At 39.5% G+C, this 16,906-nt stretch overlaps 1 protein-coding gene across 2 annotated transcripts in view; it reads left to right on the plus strand.

Moving 5' to 3' along the window:
• ITGB6 (integrin subunit beta 6) overlaps nucleotides 1–16,906 on the plus strand; it is a 72,697-nt gene that overhangs the window by 50,197 nt on the left and 5,594 nt on the right. For both annotated transcript variants that reach the window (XM_029934514.1, XM_029934516.1), the window contains exons 12-15: nucleotides 1,159–1,381; nucleotides 3,816–3,913; nucleotides 9,260–9,379; nucleotides 15,270–15,436. In XM_029934514.1, coding sequence (XP_029790374.1) covers nucleotides 1,159–1,381; nucleotides 3,816–3,913; nucleotides 9,260–9,379; nucleotides 15,270–15,436 — 608 coding nt within the window. The remainder of the gene's footprint in view (nucleotides 1–1,158; nucleotides 1,382–3,815; nucleotides 3,914–9,259; nucleotides 9,380–15,269; nucleotides 15,437–16,906) is intronic.

Here is a 16,906-nt window from a genome sequence, read left to right on the forward strand (position 1 = left end):
CATGATTACACACCTCTGTCATTTGCCTATGCTTTTTTGTCTGCTTATAATGCATATACCCCTCTTCTACCGTCTACCTATACCTTCCAAATTCAGCTCAAGCATCACCTCTTCTGGAGTGGCCCCCAAATCTCTGGTCCAATTTGGAAACTCTCCCTCTGTGTGCATAACAGTTATCACATTGTGTTGTGTTTATTATTGGTGGTATTTATTTGCCTGTCTCCTACACTAGCCTATAAGCTTAGTGACCTTATTTAATTTTGTGTCTTCATCCCTAATGCAATCTTTGGCACATGATATATGCTCAATTAAAGTTTCTTAAACAAATGAATTTGTTGAGCACTCACTATATGCCTGCAGGACATCTAATTGGTGAATGCAAAGTAGAAGATTTACACATTATCTCATCTGACCATAACTACTGTAAGATTTTATTCCCTCTATTTGATAGATGAGGCTTTTATGATCAGTCAGCTTGAATGACGTAGAGGTGGGTATTACCCAGGTCTATGCTGCATATCTATCTTATGGCACACTAATTAAAAGGAAAAAATTGTAAAAACCATTTAAATACACACCCATACACATAATCACCCCCACCCCAACACACACACAAGTTGCTCTTACAGGCTTCTGGATTATCTCATTTCATTTGGCTCTAAGTTCTGTTTGATATAACATCAGGTAATCAAATCAGTCTTCGGTTAAGAGACCAGATCAATAAATATATGTACTTAGCAAAATTCATTCTGTAAAACATCTCTATGCTCACTGCTTCCCCTCTCCACCCCCATTCACTTTTTCTTATGTTTCTTCTTCAGTCTTTCTGATGGTGTCTAAAGGCAAAGAGAAAGGGTGCCTGGGTGGCTTGGTTAGTTAAGTGACTGATGTGGGTTCAGGTAATGATCTCATGGTTCGTGAGTTCAAGCCCCGTTTCAGGCTCTGTGCTGACAGCTCAGAGCTTGGAGCCTGCTTCAGATTCTGTGTCTCCCTCTCTCTGCCCTTCCCTGGCTCACCATCTGTCTGGCTGGCTCTCAAAAATAAATAGACGTTAAAAAATTAAAATAAATAAATTAAATAAATAAAGGCAAAGAGAAAAGATGGCCCCTGAATTGGAAGTGGCTTCTGCCCTAAGTATCACCCGTGTTTGTTTTGCAGATAACGGTGACTGTGACTGCGGTGAATGCGTGTGCAGGACCGGCTGGGCAGGCGAGTACTGTAACTGCACCACCAGCACCGACTCCTGCGTCTCAGAGGACGGGGTGCTCTGCAGCGGGCGTGGGGACTGCATCTGTGGCAAGTGTGTTTGCACGAACCCGGGGGCCTCTGGACCCACCTGTGAACGTTGTCCAACCTGTGGTGATCCCTGTAACTCCAAACGGTAACGTCTCAACTTCTCTCAGTCCTTTTACTCGAGTCTCATATTGCTTCTGGTGGGTTTGTTCTCCTAGCATCCACCGGAATACACAGACTCATAGTGCCCCTGGAGCGCCAGTGTGACTTGACTCTTTCTTTGTCCTGCTTATCCAGGACCACAATGTCACTCACATTCCTGCTAGAAATAAGGCTGAGGAAGCTGAGCTGGTGTCCCACCCTGATAACGTCAGGTGGCCTTTTCACTCACAATACCAGCCACACATAAGGAATGCCCTGGAGGCAGACTGATGACACCCACATTCAGTACCTTTTCAGGGGAAACAGACAAGCTTCTTTCTTATCTAGAAGTTTGAAGCCTGACCTTACTGATTCATTCCTATCTATAGAATCAAGGAGGCAAAAAGGCAGAAAGAGGATCTTGGCTTTGCATTTCTTCCTTCTTCTTTACCTCTCATGCTCTTTGGCCCCAGTCTCCGGTTATCATTCTACACAGTTACTGTGTTTTGTATTTTCTTTTATACCAGATGAACAACAACAACAGCAAAACATGTTTTGTTTTCCAGTAAAAATTCTATTCCTCTGGTGGCTAGCTAACTTCTTACTGGACAGTGGGGACAACATTTATAAGTCGAATGAAGCAAGTCTCAAAATGCGCTGTGTGATGACCCTGCAGTCTATAATGTATTATCCAGTGAACATTGCTTAAGTGGCTCATAGTTTCATTAACTCAGCACCCAACATGGTAACATTTGCATTTCCAGTGTAAGAAGTAAGAAAGTAAGAAAACCAATATTCATGCAGTGGTTCCTCACCATTCAAGTGTCAAAACTTCTCTGTCCTGTGCCTGGACATATGCCAAGAGAAGTGTGGGGACATAGTTAGACTTAGTTGAATGGAATTAAATAAAAATGTCCTTTCAGGATATTTCTTCCGTTATTTATCTGCTTCATCTTCTCTGTAAACACAATTCAATTTAAGTCTGGTTTATATAACATGAAATTAATAATCCAGGAAGTTTGAATTTGAGGGATCAGGTAATCTCCTTAGTGTTTATGTTAGCTTTGATATGAATCCATTCTTCCATTTATTCATTTGTTTATCAAATAGATATTAAGTACCTACTGTTCACCAAGGGCACATAATGATGACTGAAACAGGGATAGTTCCTGCCATCACACGTGCTAAGAATCTAGTGGGAAAGACAGACTTTTTAAAAAAGTAATTATAATGATATCTGAGCTGACAGTTACAATAAGGGATACAGAGGAGACTATTGACCTATATGGCAAGGCTACCACACTCTCTTGGGCAGACATCAATGAGATGCACAAAGGGTGAGGGTTTAAGAGTTTCCATAATGTCCAGCAGCCCCCTGCAAAGCCACTCTACATAAATATATAACCTAGATAAATGCAATATACTTGCAATGCAAAGGCAATTTCGAGACAAGACTTCTCTCCCCATTCCCACGTAAACTGGGGCTGCTTTGCCCATCCTGCAAAGGGATTCTGAGGCTTCCACTATTAGAGAACTAACTGGTAGGAGTCAGGGAAGGCTTGCCTAGGGCAGTGCAGTCTCCTCCAGTATTGAGGGAAGCCCAGGTGGTTGTGGAGAATGTTTCCAGCACTTACAAGAGCACACATTTGCATGGCCTGGAGAGAGAGGCAGGACGATGTGTGCCCACAGTAAGAAAACTTTTGCTGATTTGGGTCACTCCAAACAGAATCTGATTGTAAAGTGATCTGTACCACAAGATTAATTCAGAGTCTGAGTTTTACTCTGCTGTAGAGACATCATTAGAGAAGCTTAATTCCTGGGCTGTGTTCTTGGAAATACACTCTTCTGTAGATAGAGTTCATTTATTAGAAAGCCCATATTAACAAGGATCCAAGTTGTAACCTCAGCTTTTGAAAATACCCCTGTAAGGCTTAGACTCATTCAAAATAGTTACAGACAAGGGAATCTTTGAATTAGCCTTTCATGACATGTATGAATTCTTAGAATTCTTCTTAAAATAGGTGATTTCTGTTAAGAAATTCAAACTTTGTTTAGTCATGAATCATATTTTAGAAGCATAAACCTTTCCCAGGAAAATGTAAAATGAACAACAAAAAATACTAAATCAAACACCAAAATAAGTGTCTTATTATTGGTTTTTTTTGTGTGTGTGTGTTACTTAACCAATCAAAGGCAATTATTAGAGATAAATGAGGATAACAGCTACTGTCAAAGCTGGCTCACGAAACACTGATTACTAAGTGGAATCAGAATTAGGCAGTTTCCTCTTGAACATCACTCAAATATCTTTCCGAAAGTAACAAAAGCAACGTCCTCTGTGAGACATTCCTAGGGCGCAAACCATAGTAACAGCATTAAAGCAATAACCCAGCTGCATATGTTTTCCAACAACATGAACTGATGAACTCTCCTGTTCACAGGAGCTGCGTCGAATGCCACCTGTCTGCTGATGGCCAGGCCCGAGAAGAATGCGTGGACAAATGCAAACTAGTTGGTGTGACCATCAATGAAGCAGAAGGTTATATATGTCTTCAATTACTTTCTTTTTCTTTACATAGGTCTTGAGAGGCAGAAATGCCAGGAAGGGCTTTTCAGTAACTCAACCTCATTTGAACCAGGGCATTAGTTCAACATGAATTTTGTTGTTGTTGCTGTTAAGTTTATTGATTTATTTTCTGAGAAACAGTGGGAGGGGCAGAGAGAAAGAGAGAGAGAATCCCAAGGAGGCTCTGTACTGTCAGCACAGGGCTTGACACAGGGCTGGAACCCACGAACTGTGAGATCATGACCTGGGCTGAAACCAAGAGTCGGATGCTTAACCAACGGAGACATCGAGGCACCCCAGCAACATTAGTTTTTAAGAGTAAATGCACTTCATAAGTCTAAAACCATGATGGTTTGGGATACAAGCAATTTAAAGTCATAGCTATTCTATTTGGCTGCAGCTCTGTTGGCAAGTTCACCTCTGCTTAACAAAAAACAATTGCAGAGAATTCCAGAATGCTATTTTTAATTAGAAAAGAAGAAAATTTAAAAAATAGCTAAATGTTAATCTCTAAACCTGAAATCATCCTCTATCATCAGATTGCCCTATGTGAAGACAGGACAAGGTGAATATGATATGGGTTTCCTGAGAGCAGGTCTGAGGCGCCAGGCAATTTCTGGTTAGTAGCCATTCTCCCTCCCCACCTTCTATGTGCTTTCGGAACATGGGTGTTACACGCCACTCTTAATTCCCTGTTGCCTCACTCATCCGAAACAAGAAGGGCCTGTCACCTTTAACTGCTAAGCAAATTCTGCTCTTGCTTTCTCCTGTCATTTTAAAATTTAATTACTTAAATTAAGATAATTTTTAATGGCAAAATGTCATCTCAAACATTTAAATAGGTTATATTGTAGCTAGGAAGCCTTTTAAAAAAATAATTTGTGGGCGCCTGGGGGGCTCAGTTGATTGAGTGTCATGATCTCATGGGATCGATCATGGGATCGAGTCTCGTGTCGGGCTCTGTGCCATCAGCTCAGAGCCTGGAGCTTGCTTTGGTTTCTTTGTCTCCCCCTCTCTCTGCCGGTCTCCTGCTCTCACTCTCTCAAAACTAAATAAACATTTAAAAATAAATAAATAAATAAATAAATAATAATCAAAATAAAAAAATAACTGGCCAGTCTAGGGGGATTTGTTTTCCCATCATCCCAAACTCTCTGCATTGCCATCCTGCTAAGGCAGAGCTGCTGCCCTACACACATGAGAGCCGTGACCAAGATGTAGCTCAAGCGAAGTGCAATAGTGAAGACAATTTATGACACTCTAGGATACGTATCTTGAAAAGACAGAAATAGGATAAAGAAATTAATCCATTTCCAAAGTGGAATAAGTTAGTGGCATTTATTGTTTTGAAAATTATCTACATTGTTTCAAAATTGAGATTTCTGACTGTGCACAGTTGAATAAGCCTGCATGGAGGAGCAAGATTAGTGCTCATAAAACTCCTCTTCTGTGCTTTTCTGGTGACTAAAGATAAATATGCCAAATAGCCGTAAATTGGACCAGATGGTGTGTACCTCACACTAATACTGAAAGCAGGATGCAGTAAAAGCACTGTGGAAAGTAGCATTTGTGGAATGTCCACATTAGTAACTGGTTCAGAGTCAAAGCATATCCTCAGGCTTCATTTCAACGCAAACACAGTTGAGATATTTACCAAGTGTTTCTAAGAAATGGCTAAAAATTGCAGAAAAATGTCCTGCAAATTACTAGAACACCATTCAACCAGCAGAATCTTATGTGCTAAGGAGAAAAAGGAATAAACTTTGGAAACATGTAAGTCATGAACAGAGTTACCATATTTAAATATACAGTTTTCAAGTAGATTATCATAAATACTTGGATTTGAGAGGAACACTGGGTCTCAAGTTGCATTTAAAATATTTGCATTATTCTTTTTGTGTAATTGGATAGATTATCTTCAAAATAGGGGACTACAACTATTTGTAACTCAGAAACTGGATTTCTAATACCATTTAAGGCACTAACCTTGTTGAATTTGAGAGAAAAACATATTTGTCAGCCTGGGAATTAAAAAGTTACTCTTCTGGGGTGCCTGGGTGGCTCAGTCGGTTGAGCATCCAACTCTAGATTTCGACTCAGGTCATGAACCCAGGGTTGTGGGATCAAGCCCCCATGTCAGGCTTCACACTGCGTATGGAGCCTGTTTAAGTTTCTCCCTCTCTCTCTCCCCTTTACCCCTCCCCTGCTTGTGCACTCTCTCTCTCCCCTTTACCCCTCCCCTGCTTGTGCACTCTCTCTCTCTCTCTCCCCTTTATCCCTCTCCTGCTTGTGCACTCTCTCTCTAAAATTAAAAAAAAAAACAGAAAAAATTAAAAAGTCACTTTTCTAATGAACTTTTATAAGTTCTATTTCAAGTTACACAGTTATGTCATTGATCACATCACCTCGAAATTGTCACCCTATATTTGCTGTCACATAGGGTCTTCGCTCAGCCCCACCTTCCCCCAACAAGGATATGGAGAGTGAAGTAGAAGAAATAACTCTGTAATCCAAATACATTGTTCCTCAGCTGTGCCGTGTGAGCATTTCTAAAGGCATGTGGCTTAACTTGACTCATTCCATTTTACTGAAAGATCCTTTTTAATTTACCCCAACATTCATGTACTCAGAGCATTATTACTCAAAGTATGTTCCATGGGAACACTAATTCTGAAAGTGTTAAATGGAAAATAGCATCATCCATGGTTGTATAAATTTTGGAAATGGGAAGCTAAGCTTTTTGTTTATTTTCCAAGACTCCTGAGAAATTATGCATATTACATTAAATATGCATTGTGAATTTTCAGGAGAGGCAAAAGAAGGAATTGGAGTAAGGAAAAATTCCCAAACTTGTTTGACCACAGAACCCTTTTCTTTTTCCTTGGGAAACTGTTTCTCTGAGAACTACTGACTTGGTCCCAAAGCACAGGTCCTTAACACATAGTTGTCTTCATTCAGTGGTGCAGATGGTTTGTATTTCTATATTCTTCCCTGGACCTTCCTGGATGCTGGCCTCCGCACCCCCATTCTCACATTTCTTTCTTTTCTAAGCATAATTTCAGGGACTGCCCGAGACCTTATTTTCATTGTATTATTCTAGAGCAGCATGGCTGGAACTCATAAAGGAGAGTAAAAAAGAAAGGTCCATTTCTTAATGAACAACAAAAGAAAACCGTAGCAGCTAATTATGCAAATCTCTAGCCCAAGCTGGACCCTTTCATTGCACATTCAATAATACCATTTTAATACCCAAACACTACAAAACTGGCTAAATCTAGAGTCATAACAGTCATGAAAAGCAGTGGTGAAGTAATTAAAGCAAGAAGGGAGTCATGACACAAAGGTCATATTAACAGTTCCATTAAAACTTAAATAATCCCGCTGAAGTAAATTAAGCTTCCCTGTGCTTCACTGTAGCTATTTAACAGAAAATAAAAAAGCAGGATTAATACTACTGAAAAGAGTATTATAAGCTATCCACATATTTTCTACCTGAGAATAAAATGTTCTGTTAAGTAAGCTTGGGAGGAAGAGAGTGGGTGTGCACTGTCATGGCAGAGAGGGACAGAGGGAGGAAAAAAAATGCTTTCTCCAACAAGAAAAAGCATATTCTCCAAGACTTCATGAATTCCAGCTAATTGGAGGGGTGTGGTAGGAGGACATGTGGTAAAGGCCATCTGAAAGTGACCAAAGTATGAATTACGTATTGCAGTGTTATTGCATGAAATAACACACAAAATTACACAAACAACAAAAAGCCCACTGTTGCTGGAGGTTCCCCATGGTCTTAATCACATCACCTTAGTAAAAATATTGTGAAACAATTCACTAAACTACAACCTTCTGTGCATGCCACTGACCTCTGGAATCAGATGGCCAGGATGGGGCCCTGGAATCCTTATTTTAAAAACTCCCAGGTGATTTACAAGATCATAAACATTTGGGAATCACCGGATGAAAATGATTTAGCGTTAGATTTCTTAATATTCTTATGTAAATAGATGCTTCAATGGATTCAAAAGCAAATTTTTCACTTAAATTTATCCTCTGAAATCCTATTAATAATGCTGTTTTATTCGTTCCTTTTTCATAGATAATACAGACATTCTTTTTATAGACCCTGACATGAGGTTTTTATCTTATAAATCAAATGCAAAACCAACTTAATATCTTCCTTCCTGTAGCTACGGCATTGTTGAACTAAAAAATAGTGTATTATTTACTTTGTTAGAATCAGAGGAATACATATAGATCTGTTTTATTAAACCTTATTTTTAAACTAATGAGAAAAGTTATAGGTCTAGCAAGAGTATATCTACGGTTATCTGGGACTGTCCCCAATATTCTGACTCAATGTGTTGTTATATACTAATATTGGATTATATGTCAAAGTTTTAGGTTAAAAGCAAACAGCTGTTCCATTTATAGGTTTCTGAAAAAAGTTTTTGCATCATTTGTATCAAAAAACAATATCATTGCAATCCAACTTAGAAGACAGGAGGATTTTAAGCAAGATTTTTTTTTAATTTGGAAAATGCTACATAATTTTGGCATAGGTACCAAACCTCTAAAACTTCTGATAAATGGTACTAACATCGGATTGACCATTTTACTATATTTTCCATTTCAGTAACGACATTCATTTTTTACCTCTTGAATAAGCTCAATAAGATCCTATTTGAAAAAGATTTGAAAAAAACTGGATTATGTTTGTTTTTTAACTAAAAAATGGGCTATCCTGAATAGTAGGCAAACTCAGCTGGGTCCCTTTTAATCTGGGGTTTTCTTTCCTCCTACTAGTCCCTGAGCACATAATACTTCAATGTCCATTTCCTGACATTAATTTATATCTGCTGTTGTGACAATACATGACCATCAACTTGACTGTGGGAAAGGCCCCCTTAGAAGTATCAGTATCAGTTTGGGCTGTGCAGTCTTTTTCTGAAATGTAATCTAGGCTTCCTCCCAGATGCCTGCAGCCAAGAGGAACATACAGCCCTCTCATTGCCACAATCAAGGCCATTCTATTCCCAAGACAAGAAGGCTGCCTTCAAGTACTTTCACTCTATTGAAATCCTGTCCTCATCAGTTTGATAAGTGCATTTGCTGGTCAGTCCTGGTTGACCACACCTGGAACTCTTCTGGAACATGAGTAGAAACTAAAACCTCAGTGATGGGAAAAAATCCTATGTCTTTTCTATTCCTATTCTGCAATGTCAAAAATTCCTATTTGCATATTAAAACTCAATACCACTTCGCTTTAAAAATAATCTCTTTTGGAATCTAATTTAATCTAATGAATGACTCCTTTATCTGCAGATTTTTCAAAGGATAGTTCTGTTTCCTGTTCTCTGCAAGGAGAAAATGAATGTCTTATTACATTCCTAATAACTACAGATAATGAAGGGAAAACCATCATTCACAGCATCAGTGAAAGAGGTGGGTGGCATACCTTCTACTGTCATTGGTAAGTGATACTACTGGGAGAGGAGGAAACAACCAGAAAGACACTTTGGGTAGCTTTCCAGGAAAGACATTTCCAGAATTTTGATGGAATACTTCTACTTTCCCAGGGATTGAAATATGCCTGTTGAAAGGTTTGATATGTTCCAATGTCTGTTACTTAGACCACAAAACAAGGTGAGTGTATTTGTACCAATCATCAGCTCCCCAAAAGCTGGCTGATGGTTTGTAGAAAGAAGGACTGATTAAATGCAATGTAAGCAAAAGGTATATCTTTAAGAAAAGCCAACAGGAAGGAGCATAATAGTGTAATAAAAAGATGATATGTGCATCAAACTTTGGCTCAAATCCTGCTCTACCACTTAATAGCTGCTTGACGTTCTGGAAGATACTTGCCTCTGAGTCGCTCTTCATCTGTAAAATGGGAGAAATAGTAGTACCTTCATCTAAGGGTTGACTCAAAGAATAAATGGAATAAGGCATATAAAACCTGTGCCAATTCATAACCTACAGTAATAGGTCATTGAGTCAGAAAAGATATGAAAGAGGAAGTGAAGAAAGAAGTGATCCCCAAAGAAGTCAGGGTGGCTTCTTAGGTTTTCAACATACCAACTCATGGAGTTTTCTTAGGACTTGAGAAGCTCTCAAAAATCTCAGAAATCTCACAGAGAAGTTTATATTAAGTAGAAAAGAAAATAGTGGAAAAGTTACTTTTGTTGAGAAGTTTTAAATTTTAGTGAGTATCGGACTCATCTGAGGAGCTTGCTAGAATGCCTGCATCCTGAGTCAGCAGGTGTGATGTGTGGCCCAGAACTCTGCATTTTAACATTACTCTGCCACAGATAGCTTCAAGACCTTCCTGGTTGCATTCTTAGATATTCACAAGTGCCTCACCTTTTCTGTCTTCAATTAATGATGTGTTCCTAAATCTTTCTGGCAGAAATGACAGCTGCATTAAATCAGATCTTTGCAGCTCTTGTCAGCAACCTCCTCCTCCTCCTCCTCCCCTCCCAAGCCTGGAGCCTAAGTTCTGCTCCAGACGACAGCATCAAGGGCAGGCTAGCAGGCAGATGTATTTTGTTGTGTGTGCTTGCTTATCAATGTTTTGACAAAATATTAAGTCCTAAATTTAAAACCAAGAATATCAAACTGTCATCATTGTGTAAAAGCCAAAGCAATACCGAAGTAACCAAAAAGTAAATTCAAGACACTATAAATCACCTAAGAAAACATGATTAGAAAAATATCGCAGTATAATGTTGAGGGTCAATGGGAGGTAGAAGTCAGCACAAGATACAAGGATATGATTGTGACCTTGGCCTTGAAGCTCATGTGGGCAGAGTGCACCTGGAGACTTGCTCTTGAAAATCTCGTATGAATCAACCTCTTTGAAATGCATATATAAAATGCTTTGCAGAGACCATTAGTTAAGGCAAATTTACGGTGAATTCTGCTGCACGAGGAAGAATAGTACAAAAAAACCTGCCTCCTCATTTTGTGTTTTATAAAGCCAGATTCCTGAACTACTCCCCCCAACCCTCCATTTGTAACGATGGCAGTGGCTTTAGCAAGTTCTCCTGAAATATAATATTGATTCCATTGGAAAAATGAGTTTCAAACAACAAAAATAAACTTCCAGAATTGTTTTTAATTCAGGGGCTTTTGTATCTGGTAGGTTTGATTTTTATTTTGAGTGTGTGTGTGTGTGTGTGTGTGTGTGAGAGAGAGAGAGAGAGAGAGAGAGAGAGAGAGAGAGAGAGAGAGAGAAACATGCCTTTGACTGACAAATGTCTCATTACTGAATTGTTGGGTTTTGTTTTCTTTTTTTTTTTTTTTTGTCCTTCCACACAATCCGAGTAGCACATAAACATGCCGTCCTTCTGAAAGCACTCAGACTCCCTGATGACTTTTTATTAAGGCTTTTTATGCTCCCTATGCTTTTGTGGTAGGGAAAAGTGAGGGGGAAATTACCTCCCTGAGGCTTAACAAAGTCACCTGACAGCTCCAAAGATGTTTCTCTGGCAAATATTCATGATCCTGGGTAGGCCCCAAGCTTCCAGAGGCCCTGAGGGCAGAGCCTGTCCCGGAATCTGTGGGCCATTCTCACAGCTGTAAGACCAGAGAATCCCATGGCCATAGATCAGAGGCAAGGATAGGAAGGAGGAAGTGGAGTCTAAGGATTTCTATGGTCCTACAAACAAGGTTAAAAAGAAACCAGGTGAACAGTCATCATCAGGGTGTGTGTGGATGTAGGGAGAGCTCTGCTCATCTTTTTTCTTACATCTGGAAAAACTTACAGAGGATAAGAGCCACAGTCACAAGAGCCACAGTTAAGAAATGACATGGGGGGGGGGCGGGGGCAGCACCTACATGGCTCAGTGGTTTAAGCATCCGACTTTGGCTCAGGTCATGATCTCACAATTTGTGATTTCAAGCCCTGTATTCAGGTTCTGTGCTGACAGCTTAGAGCCTGGAGCCTGCTTTGGATTCTGTGTGTGTCTCTCTCTCTGCCCCTGCCCTGCTCATGCTCTGTCTCTGTCTCTGTCTCTGTCTCTCTCTCCCTTGAATATAAATAAACATTAAAAAAAAAAAAACACAACATTTGGGAGCCTTCCTGGCAGGGATGGGGATGTGGATGTTATACCTACAGGTTCTAACATGGACAGTCCAGGTCCTTGAAGTCTTGAGAATAGAAAAGAAAGAACAATGTATTTGTAGGAATCGGAATCGGAATCAGAATCAGAATCAAAATCAGAATCACAATAAGAATAGTCGCTCTCATTTATTGAGCCCTTACTACTAATGCCTTTTGCCAGGTATTGTTCCATATGCTTTACACGCATTAATTCTTTTAGCCCCTCCATATAACAACCATATAAAGCAAGTATTGCTATTATTTCCATTTTACAGATAAGGAAATTGAAGCAGAGCAAGTTAAAATGTGTGTTAGGTCTTGCAGCAGTTAAGTACCAGCGCTGGTTGGGGAATTCTGGAAGTCTGGCTAGGAGCCCAGACTCCTAACTACTGTGCTATACTGCCTCCCACTGGCTGTGCGATCATAATAAATACCTGGCTCCCAAAAATATGTTAGATCAGCACCAACAAAAAGGTTATGCAAACCCAGTATGTAATTTAAAATTTTCTAGTAACCTCACTAAAAAGTCAAAATCTGGTGCAATTAATTTTAGTCATGTTTCATTTAATCTGGTCTATCCAAAGTCTTGTCATTTAGCACGTAATCCATACAAAAATTATTGAGATGCTTCATTTTCTTCCATACTGAGTCTTCACAATCAGTGTGTATTTTATACTTACCACACCCTAATTCAGAAAAGTCACGTTTCCATGCTCAGTTAGCTGCATGTGACAGAGCTAAAAGATTGTCAGCACTGGGGAACCAGGACCTTCGAATTAGGTGGCAGTGGCCAGGACATGACAGGCAACACTGCACACCGTGATGGAGAAGGCCCTCTTCTCCCACCTAGAAACATGTCTTCAGCCTGAGCATTTCAGAAGTTAACTAAAGAGAGTATAAACAGTGGGGATTTCTATTATGTAATATTTGCCCGGGTACTTGAGCCAAAACCTTTTCTTGAGAAATGTATAATTTCTCAAGGTATAATGTATTCTCAATGTATAAATGTATAATGACTCTGAGTTCTTAAAAAATTGTCTCTGCCAGGCCGTGCCTGTTCCTCCTTTACTTATTCTCTACAGGAGAGCCCTCCTATTCACATTCTGGCCACAGGGTCTTAGTAAGCTTCATCTTGCTTTCAGCAAGAGCATGCTGTGCCCCACCCCAGACATTTCATTGTCAAAGATGCAGCCAGTGCATATTCTCGCTGACACACGCCTGCCACTTTCTTTGTAGGAGTGTTGCTAACCTCTTAGAAGCAGCCGTGGTTCTTTTGCTATGCTAGAAACAGGCTTTAGATCTTCAGACTGGAGTAGCTATTTCATTCGCTCCTTTACTTATTTCTGCAAAATCTCCTTACGTGGGTTTTTGCCCAAGGAACAAACATGTCTGAGGCCAGGCATCATGCTGTTGCGAGGCCACTAGTCCTGCTCAACTTCAGCTCAGTCATAGATCCTTACCTGGAAAGCAGCGTCACTCGTCCCGTGTGTATGACTCTCCTGGTTAAATATCTAAAAGCAATAAGAGTTAGGATAAACTGAGCATGATTCATTTCCTCCCCAGATACCACAGATTTGCCTCACTTCTTGCAGAGGGAGGCAGATATTTAATGATAATTTTTATGTGGAATTTTTTTCCTCATGAAAGCAAGGGGAGAACTTAATTATAATGTTTCAGTAAGAAATGTATCATCTCTCAGGCATATTGCAAGAATTATTAGTCATTCTGCTGTCAATGAGGGAAGGCACTGTGTAATTGTGAAATTATATTAATATCATCAATAGAGTCAAAATAACATTTCATAGAATGTTCAAGTTGAAAGAACTATATGGGAAGTCTGGTTTCCCAAACTTCCCTGAAGATAAAAATCACTTGGGGGTACTGCTAATACTAAAAAATCTGTGGCTTCGTCTAAGACCCACTGAATCAGAATCTCTGGGGAGCAGTGTGTTTAGTTTTGTATTTAATGTTTTAACTTTTTTTTTTTTTAATTTTGAGAGACAGAGATAGAGCCTGAGCAGGGGAGGGGCAGAGAGAGAGAGAGAGAGAGAGAGAGAGGGAGGGAGAGAGAGAGAGAGAGAGAGAGAGAGAATCTGAAGCAGGCTCCAGGCTCTGAGCTATCAGTACAGAGCCTGACACGGGTTGGAACTCACCAACTGATCGCGACCTGAGCCTCTGTCAGACGCTTAGCAGACTGAGCCACCCAGCTGCCCCACCGGAAGCTGTGGGTTTAATAAGCATAAGCACCTGAGCTCAATCTTACCTTCAGGGAAGTTAAGGGAACACTGAGGAATTACACCTTTGTTTGATGGATGAGGGTCCTGAAACTCAGAGAGATCAAAAGACTTGATGGGTTTCAGACAGCTACATCAGATGGGAATTGAACCCACCTCTTATGATCCCAGTTCAGGAACTTTCCAGAACACCAGAGCACTACATTAGTGTTAAAATAAAACTAATAGCCATCATTGTCTTGGATTAAAAAAAAAAGCAGCAAGTAGTAGACTTCTCAGGGAGTGGGTTTTATATAATTTTGAATATAATATCCTAGACAGTTCATGTTTCAAGGAAATCCATAAAAAAGTAATATCGTGTGTATATGTGTGCACACATACACACTTCATTCTACTCTAACACATATCCAGAAGAGACCATTTTTAGTAGTTAAACTACAGTCTTTTTCATGGTCCTTTAGAAGTTTTTAAAAATTTTTTTATAGTTTATTTGTTTTTGAGACAGAGAGAGACAGAACATGAATGGGGGAGGGGCAGAGAGACAGGGAGACACAGAATCTGAAACAGGCTCCAGGCTCTGAGCTAGCTGTCAGCACAGAACCTGACACGGGGCTCGAACCCATGAACCTTGAGATCATGACCTGAGCTGAAGTCAGATGCTTAACCGACTGAGCCACCCAGGCGCCCCTTTTTCATGTTTTCCTTTATATGTTCTGTGTGTACTGATCCTTATTCTTGGATTCTAACTCTTTTTGAGTCAGCCATTCGAGTATATATCCATTTGCTTTAAATAACCAAACTTTATCTTTTGGTCTACTTCATAGGACTAGGGCTACCCTTCAACAAGTAACTCATTTTTTAAATTCATCAAAACAAAACTTGTTACAATTTTCCCTCTACTGGAGAAAAGGTATAGTTGGAAAATTTAATGAGAAATGTTTTCTCTACCTCACAAGATTATACCATCTTCTTAATATAATTTTCTTTGTTTCCACAGACTGCCCAAAGCCCCCAAACATTCCCATGATCATGTTGGGGGTTTCACTGGCTATTCTTCTCATTGGGGTTGTCCTACTATGCATTTGGAAGCTGTTGGTGTCATTTCATGATCGTAAAGAAGTTGCTAAATTTGAAGCAGAACGGTCGAAGGCCAAGTGGCAAACGGTATGTAAACAGTTGGGGGCTATCTCTTGTCTCCTGGAGAAAGTGACTCATGGAAGAGATGGGTGTCAGCTTTCTTCTGCTCTAAAAGACAGTGATTTCACTGTTCTTTCCCTAGCCCTCTCACCATGTCCCTGACAGCTTTGATTTATGGAGGACAAAGAAACCTAGATAGCTATCTGGAACCCAGATAGTGTTCATAACATACATACATTTGTCTCTCAGTACGGTAGGGATTTCCCCCACTCTGAAGAGTCTCATGAAACTCCTTATATACAGTTTGGGGACATCAAGGAGATATATTTAATCATCACCACCAGGAGGATCATTCAGGCCCCCTTAATAAAGCATAGGTGCTGTATCTAAACACTTCCATAGATCAGTTGTGTTATAGCCAACAGAATAATGTTCATGAGTAATATGACAGTTCATGCCAATTTCTATAGAAATACTCATTACTTTTAATAGGTTACAATGCCAAGTTGAGAATACTTTTTAAATATCATTCAGTTAGTTTTTCTCAGTAACAAATTTTAAACAACTACGTGAAAAATACCTAAAAAGTGTCAACCTTTAAATATGTATACTCAATAGATATAATTTATGTGTCTCCTCTTTACAGTAGACAAACACAAAATAAGACTCCAATTTTCTGTGTTTCTTTTCCACAGGAGAGATAATTACATTTCTAGAGAGCCATAGAAACAATTTCATGGTTTTAATTTCATCTTTCTATTTCTAATGGTTTGCCCAGCTATCTAATAGCAATTATCTTACATTGCTGATTCTAAAAACAGTGATTTCACTGGAGAAAATATAGGCAAATACAATGCTCTTTTGTGTTAATGTGCCCAAATAAGTTGCTGTTAACACTTTTTTTTTCTCTAATTATATAGTAGTATCCTCAATCCTTAAAGCAAATGGAATTTTTGTTTTGGATAAATTTATCTTGATGAGGGTTGTTTATTTTGAAGTAATGCTAAGATACGGCACAGGACAATGGACAACAAAAATTTTCAGCTTCTTCACCTTCCTATTAAAAATGCCTTTAGACACAACAACCAAATTCCATGCATGGATCTTGTTTTGATCCTGATGTGAACAGTCCAACTGTAAAAGTACATTTCTTGGACACCTGGAAGGAGGATAATGTAGACTGGGTATTAGAATGATAATAAGGAATTATGATTAATTTGATTAGGTAATATAATGGCATGATGACTGTGCTAGAAAATATCCATATTTTGAAGTGAAAGGAAATGAAGAATAGGTTTGCTTTGAAATAATTCAGGCAAAAGAGAGAAGGGGATAGTGGGGCAACCTGGGTGGCTCTGTTGGTTTAGCATCTGACTCTTGATTTCGGCTCAGGTCATGATCTCACAGTTTGTGGGATTGAGCCCCCTGTTGGGCTCTGTGCTGACAGCATGGAGCCTGCTGGAGACTCTCTGTCTATCTGTCTCTCTCAAAATAAAT

Source organism: Suricata suricatta, chromosome 3 (genome assembly GCF_006229205.1).
Source record: "Suricata suricatta isolate VVHF042 chromosome 3, meerkat_22Aug2017_6uvM2_HiC, whole genome shotgun sequence".
NCBI lineage: Eukaryota > Metazoa > Chordata > Mammalia > Carnivora > Herpestidae > Suricata > Suricata suricatta.